This window comes from Gavialis gangeticus, unplaced genomic scaffold (assembly GCF_001723915.1).
Source record: "Gavialis gangeticus isolate Ggan-Ray unplaced genomic scaffold, GavGan_comp1, whole genome shotgun sequence".
Lineage (NCBI taxonomy): Eukaryota > Metazoa > Chordata > Crocodylia > Gavialidae > Gavialis > Gavialis gangeticus.
This window is the reverse complement of record NW_017729029.1, coordinates 14,963,086-14,974,855: the sequence shown is the minus strand read 5'-3', so window position 1 is coordinate 14,974,855 and position 11,770 is coordinate 14,963,086. Positions and strand designations below refer to the sequence as shown.

The 11,770-nt window shown below is 42.1% G+C and overlaps 1 protein-coding gene across 1 annotated transcript in view; it reads right to left on the bottom strand.

Annotated features, from left to right (window-relative positions):
• Nucleotides 1-125: 125 nt before the first annotated feature.
• Nucleotides 126-11,770, bottom strand: part of HTATSF1 (HIV-1 Tat specific factor 1) — a 25,619-nt gene continuing 13,974 nt past the window's right edge. Inside the window, exons 5-10 of the mRNA XM_019521020.1 lie at nucleotides 7,761-7,915; nucleotides 5,622-5,785; nucleotides 4,452-4,551; nucleotides 2,944-3,033; nucleotides 2,251-2,388; nucleotides 126-1,771 (exon numbers count right to left, since the gene is read on the bottom strand). Of these exons, the coding sequence (XP_019376565.1) occupies nucleotides 1,487-1,771; nucleotides 2,251-2,388; nucleotides 2,944-3,033; nucleotides 4,452-4,551; nucleotides 5,622-5,785; nucleotides 7,761-7,915 (932 nt within the window). The 3' untranslated portion in view covers nucleotides 126-1,486. The remainder of the gene's footprint in view (nucleotides 1,772-2,250; nucleotides 2,389-2,943; nucleotides 3,034-4,451; nucleotides 4,552-5,621; nucleotides 5,786-7,760; nucleotides 7,916-11,770) is intronic.

Below are 11,770 nucleotides of genomic sequence, written 5' to 3'. Positions count from 1 at the left end.
CCCCAAAAAATTCCCCCCAAAAATGTAACTAGCGTGGCTGCCTGGACAAATGCAAAAACCACAGAAGGTAACCACAGCACAAATCTGTCTGAAAGACAATCAGGGTCTTCTATTCAAACTGTCCAAATGCTTCAAAATGGAAACACACTTGAGAATTAGCATCCATAATCTCTTTCGACCCACTATTTGTTATTAAGAAAGAAAAAAATCAGTGTTATAAATTGGAAGTTTAAAAGGCCTCCTGTAAAATGAAAACTAAAAAGTCGTCCATATGAAGATATATACTAAAGGGCCAGGGCCAAAATCATGTTCCCGAATCCTTACTTAGATGTCTAATTAAGTTGTTTCGATTTTTAAGAATATTGCATGATAAACATCTCCACTGAAGTCACTTCTGAAATTCAGCGCACTTCAAAACTGCTTAACTGGCTAACAAGATGTAAATGGAAAAGGGCAATATTCTTCAAAAAACACACTGCCAAATATTCAAATATTTGTACAACAACTCTGGGATTAAATTATCAAAATTCTTTAACTTTTATAAGTCTCTGGGGTATGAAAAAGCAGTTCTAGGGGCTGGAGACTGGCCCAAAAGTATGTGCGCCTCAAAGAGAACACGGCACATATTACCTCCTCACTCTTAGCAGAGAAGTCCTACTTGTTCTTAATCAAGGCAAAAAAACCCCAAAAGCCAAATATTCAAATGTACGATATATTTTTACATGCTTACAGCATACAATGAACATCTACCTTCACTGCCAGAATTTAAAACTAAGATCCAAAGTCGGCCTTATTTAGGTTACGTGTCAGCATTGAAATGTTCAGAGCTTCTAGTCCTTTTAACAGACTTGCAACTTCTCTATGCTAATGGAAGATATATGCAGAAGGTAAAAGATTTTACATGCTGAGCATTTCAATTTAAAAGCACCGTTTCACATATTTGGTGCTTCATGTTGGCTCTGTTAAGGCTCATTTATTTTTCAGTTTTGTAGGTTGACTGATAGGTAGAATGTCAAACATGTGGCAGTATATGTATGGGTTCAGTATCAACAACTGTCATCTTTAATAGAAAGATACCAAGTTCCAAAAGGTCTCAAGAAATTAAAGCGAATGTTAAAATCATTCAGTTGTCAATAACCCTAGTATATTAATTGACTTAGTTTGTGTCATTATAGAAACTTCAGAGTTTGAGCATACTTCACATTTACATAACTGAAACACTGACAAGCAAAAATATGACATAAAAAGCCTGGTCAGTTTTCTGCACCCAAAATTGAGATACTCAGCTAGAACAACAGTCAATTAATATGAACTTTTAAATCCTCATTAAATACTGCTCTTAATGAAAATTTCAAAGCACAAAATTGATGACATCCTAATCTGCATATAATTCATACGAACACTGCCTTGAGTCACCTTGAAGCACAGGATAATAGGAACCCAAGCACTGCCCTAGAAAATGACACTTTCACAAAATATCAAGCTGTTATGTATCTGCTTCATCATCACTGCCCGCAACGCTGCTGTCTGTGGATGGAGCGCCATCTTCATTCATGCCTTGGCCGTTATTCTCTCTCTTCCGCGCATCGTCATTCACAGCACCTTTGGAAGGGTCGGTTTCTTTTGAAGCCTGTTCTCCTTCAGGCAGTTTCACACTGCTTGTTGAAGACTTTGCATCAGATGTTGTTTTCTGGCCAGATTCGTCAGGGTCTTCTAAAAATGATCCCCAGCCTTTGAGCCTTTCTTCCCTCTCTCTTGAGGTCTCTTCAATCTAAATATGTGTATATATATATATATATATATATAGGCCTTGATAAATATCCCCACCAAAACTGCAACCTGGCACTTGCATATAACAAGGTAGTTTAGGCTTAAACATTATGAAACTGCTGCTTTCATCATTAATATGCATCAAGTGTAACATCTTGGAGCTTCACTCTGGCCAAGGTCCATGCTGCTCATAAGTGCTAAGCATGATTTACTGAACAGGTTACATTTCCAGCGTGCAATAGCGAGATACATCTAGGGCCTTTGAGATGAAGTGAAAAGCAACAAATAGTTCTAAGAGAAATCCCCAAAATTGGTAGGCAAAAGTCATTTAGAAAAAAAGAGGACTTCAAATGTTAAAATACCTGATTTTATTTCAATTCTAGGTTTGTTTCCTTCTAACTTTAAACAAATTAAAGATTCACACTTGAGAAGAGTTTTTAGATTAAAATTCAGTGAAACATTCAGACACCTAAGGATTACCTGATAGTCTGTCACACCATCCCAGGGTTCAACACTTAGTTGCCGGCCACCAAACCACCTTCCATTGAGAGCTTGTATGCACAGATCTGCTTCATCTGCTTCTCTAAATGACACAGAGGCCACACCATCCGGGTGTCGCTTTAAGAAAAAAAAATTCAAATCCTATCAGATATATGTCTTTTGTTTAATTAAGAATTAAGTTTTGTTTGAGCAATCTTTTCTTTGCCTTCCAAGGCAGAGTATGGTGCTGTTCTGCCTGCTTGACATGTGCATAATCTTTTTTTGAAATATGTATCCTATTCTTAAGTAGTGTGAAACATGAAAGGCTGTTTCCTTGTATAGAGAGATCAGCATTGTTAGTTTTTAAATAAAAAAAAGTTGGTTGTGACCATTTTAAATGTGCACATATTTCTATCATACAGGTCCCCAATCTAGAAGCAAAAAGTGGTACATAGATATGAAGGAAATAGGAATACATAGATCCGCACCACCTGTACAACATTTCTGTTCAAATCAGAAGATATTCCACAGCTGAAATTTACAATCCACTAACTGAACAAAGAAAATTTGAACAATGAACATTAACTTTCCGTAAAATAACCGCATTTTAAAAGGCAATGACCAGTAAGCCCATTAACAATTTAAAGAATCTGAGTAATTGTGTGCACGGAACATACAACAGAAATTACTTACATCAAATATAAGGACCTTTTTTACTTGTCCAAACTTCTCACATTCTGTCCGCAAATCTTCCCTGATTTCATTCAGAACTAAAGGATCCTCCTGCAAAATGTGTGCACATGTGGATCATTTCAAAGTGTTGGGGTGATGCTGTTGCCATAATGATCCAGGAAATGCGAAAGGCAAGAATTATTACGGGTGATATCTTCTATTAGACCAGCTGCATGGTAGAGAAAGAGAAAGCAGCTGCCTTGGCCCCTGCCAGGCTCTGCCCCCCAGCCCCTGGGGTGCAGACCCCGGGCACCGCGGGTTCAGTCATGCTTGGTCGGGCCGGGCAGCTCCACCTGCCCCTCCTTGCTCCAGTTACATCTGCTGCACTCACTCCTTTCACAGCACGTGACTCAGCCCCAGCATGCAGTCTGCACCATGCTCCACTCCAACTCAGGGCGAGAGGGAACTCAGGCATCTCGGGGCTCTGGCATAATTAACAGGGCTGTGTGAAGCTTCAGGTAGCGATTCGATTCAGCGGCCGAAACTCTGAATCCAAATCGAATCAGGGGACCAATAACAAGGTCCGAATCAATTCAAAGCTCTTCGAATCTTTGGAAAAGATTTGGAAAGCTTTGATGATTTGGGCAGTCCCCGGTGGCTGCAGCAGGGAGCTGCAGCCGACTTCGAGCTGGTAAGTACTAGGGGCTGGGTGGGGGGAAGGAAGGAACCATGGGTGGGACCCCTGCCAAACCCCCCAGCCCCTCACTGCATGAGCCCCCCCAATACCTCCCCCCACTCTCCCAGCCCCCCCATGGGTGCCCAGCCTGGGCCCTTTAAAGGGAAAAAAAGCCAAAAAAATCCCTGGGGCTGACTGCTCCTGCTGCAGCCTCTGGGGCTCATGCAGAGTCCCCCACGTGGCACAGGGCAATGGGGGGCACCAGGGATCGCACCCCCACCAGCAGGAGCAGTGAGTCTGGGAGTTTTTCAGGGTTTTTTTTTCCTTAAAGGGCTGGAGCTGGCCCAAGCAGGGCACCCATGCAGAGCCCCCCACGCAGCGTGGGGTAGTGGGAGGCAGCTGGGATCCCCCCCCACCTGGCAGCACCCAGTGAGCACCAAGGCTCCCCCCCCCCCGCCAAACAAGTGCTGGGAGCTGGGGCAGCCATTGCCAGACTGGGAGAGGGGTGGAAGGTAGGCCTGGCCGATTCAGAGATTCAACAGCAGCTGAATCTCCGAATCAGATTCGGCCGAGTCAAATCAAGACAGTGATTTGAATCACTGACCCCCAAATCAGCCAAATGTGAATTCAAAGCGAATACTAGCCACTTCGCACAGGCCTAATAATTAATTAGTGGACAACATTAACAGCCACAATGGCCAAAAAAAGCTGATAATGTTAATTTCATCGGTGCACCTCTAGAACAGACCCCAAAATTTTAAACATATATCCATGTCCCATCCAGCCTTTTTAAAAACAAATATTTCTGAGACAACACAGCCAAATCACTTGATTAATTAGCACAAAATCCTACCTCAAAATCCTTTGGATGAAACATGTTCCTGATGATGATAACACGTTCATGTCGCATTCGAGCAGTACCATCTTTCTTCTCAGGCCTCCAATCCAGCTGTCTAATGAAATGAATCAACAGTCAGAGCACATCGTTGCAGCTCTCTCCAGTTTCTACAAGTATTTGTTGAAAAAAAATCATTAATTTGATATTTCTCAACATACAGATTCCAGTAATGGCATCTCTGGTACCAAAGACTTAAATTACTCTTCTAGAAAACGGAATAGCAATTTGTAACTTAATTGCTGTTCCTCTTATAAAACTGCTTTAAGTTCCACAAAGTACCCAAAACTGAGGCACGCCAATCTTGCCAAAACTTTCATGTCAGTGGAATGTATTAAACATAAGGAATATTCTGTAAAAGGCAACTAAACAGGGTAAAGAGAAACCCAATTAAGCTACCAACTCCAACTGCTTGATCAAGACGCAATATTTAAAAAAAAAAAAATCACTTTGTATCAGGTCAGCTTAGGATCAATTAAAAGAATGTTCACAGGAACACTCTGGTAGAAAATAAAATAAGCAAGTGGGCAAGATTTTCTTTTATTTTCTTTTTAAGAAAGAGTAGTAGTTTGTCTATTCCCCATATTTAAAGATTATTATTCATATGAAGTCAGACATCAGAGCAAACTGGCAAAGATGAAAACATGTTATTCCCATACAAACTGACCCCATGCTAATAGTTCCAATGTAGCATAACGCAATTTGCCTTTTTTCATCTCGTTATACTGAACATCGGAAGGGTACAGCACCAGTGAGAGAAGTGACTACAGAATTCCAGAGAAGGCTCAAGAATTCCAGCAAAAACACCTCTATCAAATGTTGTTGTTTTTTTAAACGAAAAAAGTTCATTGCTTCCCGATTCTCAGCTTTAAGCCTTTGCTGAGATGCACTCTCTGTCTATTGATTCCAGCCAGTTTTGACAATTCCAATGACTTGCAAGGTATCAAAGTTTCCCTCCTTTTGGAGAGGAAACTAACAACAATAAAATTCCTTTAAGGAAAAATTTAAAAAAATCAGATTTTAAATGGTGGTATAAACACTGAAATAAGTGAATCTATAGGAGATACCCAACCAACACATATATGCAGAACAGAAGTAACATTTTACTGAAAAAGAAACATGACAAACTTTTGCTGTTGAGACATCTTCTTCCTGTAGTCTTTGCATTTCTTCCTCTTTTTGCTTGCATCATACTCCCCCTTCAGCTGAAACTTTGCAACTTCAACATGCAGTTTGTATCCTCTAATCTCAGCCTCGTCCAAAAGTCTTAATGCAAGACCAACCGATTCTCTCTATTGGGACATTAAAATAATGCAGCAAACTTTGAAACTAGACAAAGCTTACTTAATTTGGATGAAGGTTTTGGTGTTAAAAAAAGTTAAAGTTTCATTCCTCTCCACTTAAAACAAATAGTTGCAACCCATTGATAAAAGAGTCTATTAGAAAAGGGGGCAAATGTTAACTGCTTTGTTTGTGGCAAGAGTCACGACAGTATTTCACTGTTTTCCAATAACACAGATTCACATTCCAAATTATAATTCATTGATACTTTTCTTCCCCCAACTATTTTTCAAAAAACAACCTGTGATGCTCGAGCAAGATACCATAATTAGAGTTAAGAATTAAGAAAGGCACATAAATTCATTTAGAAGCTGAAGTCCCATTGTCAGAAGTCATGCCAATTTCAAGTATTTCTGGAAGTCAACAGCCAAGTTTTGGGCTACAAGTTGGCTTTATATTTATGCACTGAACACTAAGCACATTTTTGGCATTAAAGAAATAGGAAGCTACCATGTATGACTGAGCAATGTCATAATATGCTCTCTCCGAGACACACCGCTCAACTATCGGAAGCTCCAGGATGATCCATGACTAACTGCATGTAGGGTAGGGCATAGTCTCAGTCTAAACTTTAGGCAGATCACAATGGTTCTAATCACAGTGTGAAATAGTAATACAAAATACAGGTCCTCATGGTGAAATACTCAGCCTGTCTTTTGTAGCTACTTCATTCTGACTGTATAAACATCTAAAGAGAATTCAGGATCACAACAGCAATTCAACCAGGATTTTACTATTACAGAAGCACGAACGTTCATATAATGCATTCTCATTTTTATCATTTCACATTAACTTATCATGCAGAATTCACTGTGAAGAGCGATTCTCAGCAAAGGTGACATTGCACCCTGGGGAGTCTTGAGATTCTTGGAGGGTTGCCGCCTAACAATATTCACACTGTTAGATGTACAAACATGATTCACAAGATAAAACCAGAGGCTCCATCGACATGAGCATGGATGTTTGTTTCCCCTGGAACAAGAAGCAACACCATACTTCGTTGCTGGTGCTTGTCCCCAGGGAATGCCTGTGCCACGCCCCCTGGCATGCAGCAGGTTACCCAGGTGAGGTAGGGGAGGCTTTACCTAGGCCCTGGGGGCCTCCTGGGGCTGCAGCAGCAGTGATCCTGCCACTCGGAGCCTGGCTGGCAGCCCCAGGAGGGCAGTACATGCTACCCCTGCGTGTGCCACTCTGCCTTTTTTAATTTATTTTTTTTGCATGGGATCACCCAAGGTCAAAAAACGCAAAAACTCTGCATTGCTACGTTGCAGCGCAGAGAGCAGTTGAATGTGTGGTACATGTTTGTGGTGCCACACACTGCACAGCCCCACTCATCTGGACACAGCCAGAGTGTTCATAGTGTTTTTAACACTACTGATTTCTTTCTGACATGATACAGTCGCCCCACGTTCTTTTCAACAGAAGAACTTCTCTCATTTTCTGAAATCAAAACTAGCAAAAACTACAAGTGAGCATTGTTCAAGGGGTGCCTCAAGTCTGTCAAGGCTGAGAACCAATGCTATATGCAAAGGGCATGCTTTCAACCTTCTCCATTGTATAGATCCAGGGAGAGATCTCTGTAGCATTTGCATCAAGGATGTACTTAGTGGCCCTATTATGAAAAGCACTGTGCAAATGTAAGATAGTCCCTGTCCCAAATAGCCACTTGGGGTTTGGTTTTGTGGGGGGAGGGGTGGTTTAAATATACTTCACTTGATTTATCAAACTATAAACATAAAGAACATGATAACCACTGGTATCTTAAAGCAAAGCAAAGAGACCGCCAAGAGTTCTGAAGTGGCAGCTTCTGTTAAAAACAAACACGTTAACTGGGAAATGCCTGAGAAAGCTGCAAGCTTGCTAGCAATAACTTTTGCCAGGAAGCACAGACATCATGAAAACATCTCTTTTGAGTGCACCACTGACCTTGAGATAACAACAGAGGCCATCGCCTTTCAGATTCCCTTCCTTGTCTTTATAGAGTTTGATTTTAGGTTCATCTGTCTGAGGATCTAGCATAATTATGCCACATTTTGACATAACCTGTACAAATTCATCCTTTGTAACATCTGGAGGCAAACCTGCAAAATGAATAAAACCAGAAAACTTGTTATATATGGTTACAATCAATTCCAGTTCCTTCCCTCCCCCCGCCCCAACTAAACATGAATAAATCTGTCATTAATTGAAAAATCTTTCTGTCAGTGACATTTTTGGATGAGTTTTTACATGTTCAAAAATATACTCTCTGGCAACTGGGGTATTGGTTGTAGCTGTGTTGGTCTAAGGACAGAGACAGACGTGGTTCTTTGGGTAAACATGAACAATTTTTCCAACTATTTAGTTAGTCTAATAAAAAGATCTTTGCAAGCTTTTGGGTACAAACACCCTTTTTCAGGCAGAGGAAGAGTCTGCAGTTGTACTGTGCTCTCTTGTCAAAGCCAGTATGACAGCACAATACAACTTCAGGCAGAGGGAGAGTCTACAGAAGGGTGTCTGTACCCAAAAGCTTGCAAAGAACAATTTTTCTGTACTCTGGCAACTGCAACTATTAGCATACTTCCTTTTAATTGACATGTTGGGAATCTTTTCTCCTGAAAATATGTATTAAATGGAAAGTTATAGTTTCAATAGCAATTATTAAATTCTGAATTTCCTAATCTGTGGATACGAAGTCTCGTGTTGTACTAAGTATTTCAGACAACAATGATATTGGAGCACATATTAACCAATATGCAGGTACCTTTACTGAACAATGTAGCATTTATTTTACTGTTACCCATCTAAATTGATTCCACTCACTGAAACAGATCATTACTAACTCCAGTGCAAGCAGACAAATTTTCCCCCCTCTCAGATTTATACAACATACCTTCTTCACTGAGTGTATAGACAGGAAACATGTTCACATTTGTGCAATCAACATTGCACGGATGTAAAAAAAAATGTAGGAGGCTGATCACACAAACTGCTCAACTGCAGGGTAATGTCACCCAATCCAGTGAAGAATTATCAGAGAAAAAACATGGATGAAACTCCTCCCGTCTCCAAGTCAAACCAGTTTAGATGGTCTGTCCACAGCTTGAGTCTTAGCTGTTTGTCTTGAGGAAAGGTTTTACCTAAGCTGCAGCAATAGCAACCCAAACCACCTCACGCTAAGTGGCAGTGGTACAGAAAACCACTGTAAATTATACTGGGATACACAAGGGTCTGTCCATGATCTCCACATCACAGTGAACATTTTAGACAACGATGTTATCTGAGCACAAGCAACAAAAAGGATTTGATTTAACAAACAAAACAAAACAAAAAACCCTGTGCTAGCTAAGCCCAGAGAATGAAGTACATGTTTTTCTTGTAAACATACAACTCAAAAAGAAACAGCCAAACCTAGCAAACCCCAATCGACATAGGGAAAGAAAAAAAAACTCGTCTTACATTTGCATACAAGAAAGCCTCATTAAATACGCTGTGTCATCAAACTGCTGGTGCTCAGTAATGAAAACCAATTATAAAGCTGATTAAATTCAGCCAACACTGAGTACCGCTATAAAACACATGGCCTATATTGGGCAAAAATACCAATAGGAACCCACTACAAAGATAAGTGAGTGCAACCCAACTATATAATACATATGGTAGGGCCCATTAAGCTCAGTCCTAATTCTCTTTCAAGTCATGGTGAGCCACTACACAAAACACATTAAGATTTCCTCTTCACTCCCACAACTCAGCTGTGCCTTTCTTTCCCATTTCCAATTATTCCTGTTTCTTCACCAACCTTGCCAAATATCTAACAAGCATCACCAAACATGGCCCCAAACAGTACATCCAGATTCCCCTGTCACCCCCTCTCTCAGGCTGTCGCATGATTAGTGTGGCCCTGCTCCCATAGAATCATAGAAAGTTAGGGTTGGAAGAGACCTCAGGAGCAGTGTTCCCTCTAAGCTGCACCGTGTGCACGGCCACACAGGTGTGCCTTGCAGCATGACATGAGCACACCTGCATGGCTGCACATGCAGCAAGGTTTAGAGGGAATGCTGCTCAGGAGGTCATCCAGTCCAACCCCTTGCTTAAAGTAGGAGCATCCTCAACTAGATCATCCCAGCCATGGTTTTGTCTAGCCTGGTCTTAAAAACCTCCACCACTTCTCTAGGTAAGTAGTTCCAGTGCTTTACTACCCTCCTCATGAGAAACTTTTTCCTATTGTCTAGCCTAAACTTCCCTTGCTGTAACTTGAGACTGTTGCTCCTTGTTCTATCATCTGCCACCACTGAGAACAGTTCACCTCCATCCTCTTTGAACCTACTCCTCAGGGAGTTGAAGGCTGCTATTAAATCCCCCCCTCAGTCTTCTCTTCTCCAAACTAAATGAGCCCTGTCCCCTCAGCCTCTTCTCACAAGTCATGGGCCCCAGCTCCCTAATCATTTTCTTTGCCCTCCACTAGACTCTCTCCAATTTGTCCACATCCTTTCTGCAGTGGAAGGCTCAAAACTGAACACAGGACTTCAGATGCGATTTCATCAGTGCTGAGTAGAGGGGAAGAATCAGTTCCATCGATCTGCTGACAACGCTCCTACCAATGCAGCCCAGCATGCTGTTAGCCTTCTTTGCAACTAGGGCACACTGCTGCCTCATATTTAGCTTACTGTCCATTGTAACCCCCAGGTCCCTTTCTGCAGAGCTGCTGCCCAGCCAGTCAGCCCCCAGCCTGCACCAGTGCATGGGACTGTTCTCTTCTAAGTGCAGGACTTTGCACTTTTCCTTACTGAACTTCTTGAGATTCCTTTTGGTCCAGTTCTGCAGTTTGTCTAGGTCATCAAGTCTTAGCCCTATCCTCCAGCATATCTACTATGTCCTACAACTTGGTGTCATCTGCAAACTTGCTAAGCATACACTCCATCCCTTCTTCCAAGTCACTGACAGAGGTAATGAAAAAACACCATCCCCAGGACCGATCCCTGGGGCACTCCATTTGACACCAACTGCCAGCTAGACATTGAGCTATTCATTACTACTCTTTGAGTCTAAAGTGGTTAGAAAACTGGCTGGATCTTTGCAGTTTGTTCATCCAACCCGTACTTCCTTAGCTAGGCTGCAAAAATGTTGTGGGAGACCATATCAAAAGCCTTGCTAAAATTGAGGTATATCATGTCTACTGTCCTCCCCACATCCACAGAGCCAGTCATCTCTTCACAGAAGGCAATCAAGTTGGTCAGGCATGACTTGCCCTTGGTGAATCCACGGTGACTGTTCCTAATCACCTTCTCCTCCAAGTGCTTATAAATAGATTCCTTGAGGATCTACTCAATGATTTTTCTAGGGACTGAAGTGTGGCTGACTAGTCTGTAGTTCCCTGGATCTTCCTTCCCTTTCTTAAAGATGGGAACTATGTTTGCTTGTCTGGGACCTCTCCTGATTGCCATGAGTTTTCAACGATAATGTCCAGCAGCTCTGCAGCCAATTCCCTCAGCACCTCTGGGTGCATTGCATCTGGCCCCACGGACTTGTACATGTCCAGCTTTTCTAAACAGCCCCTAACCTGTCCTTTCACCACTGTTGGCTGCTCCCCTCCTCCCCAAACTGTGCTGCCAGTGCAGTTGGCTGGGAGCTGACCTTGCTTGTGAAGACTGAGGCAAAAAAGGCACCAAGTACTTCAGCCTCTTCCCCATCTTCTGCACTAGGATGCCTCCCCCATTAAGTAAGGGACCCAAAACTTTTCATCATAGTTTCATAGTTTCTAGGGTCAGAAGGGACCTGAGAAGATCATCTAGTCTGACCCCCTGCCATGGCAGGAAAGAGTACTGGGGTCAAACGACCCCAGCAAGGTCGTCATCTAACCTCTTCTTAAAAACCCGCAGGGTAGGAGCCTGCACCACCTCCCTCGGAAGTTGGTTCCAGACCCTAGCTGCCCTGACCGTGAAATAGCGCCTTCT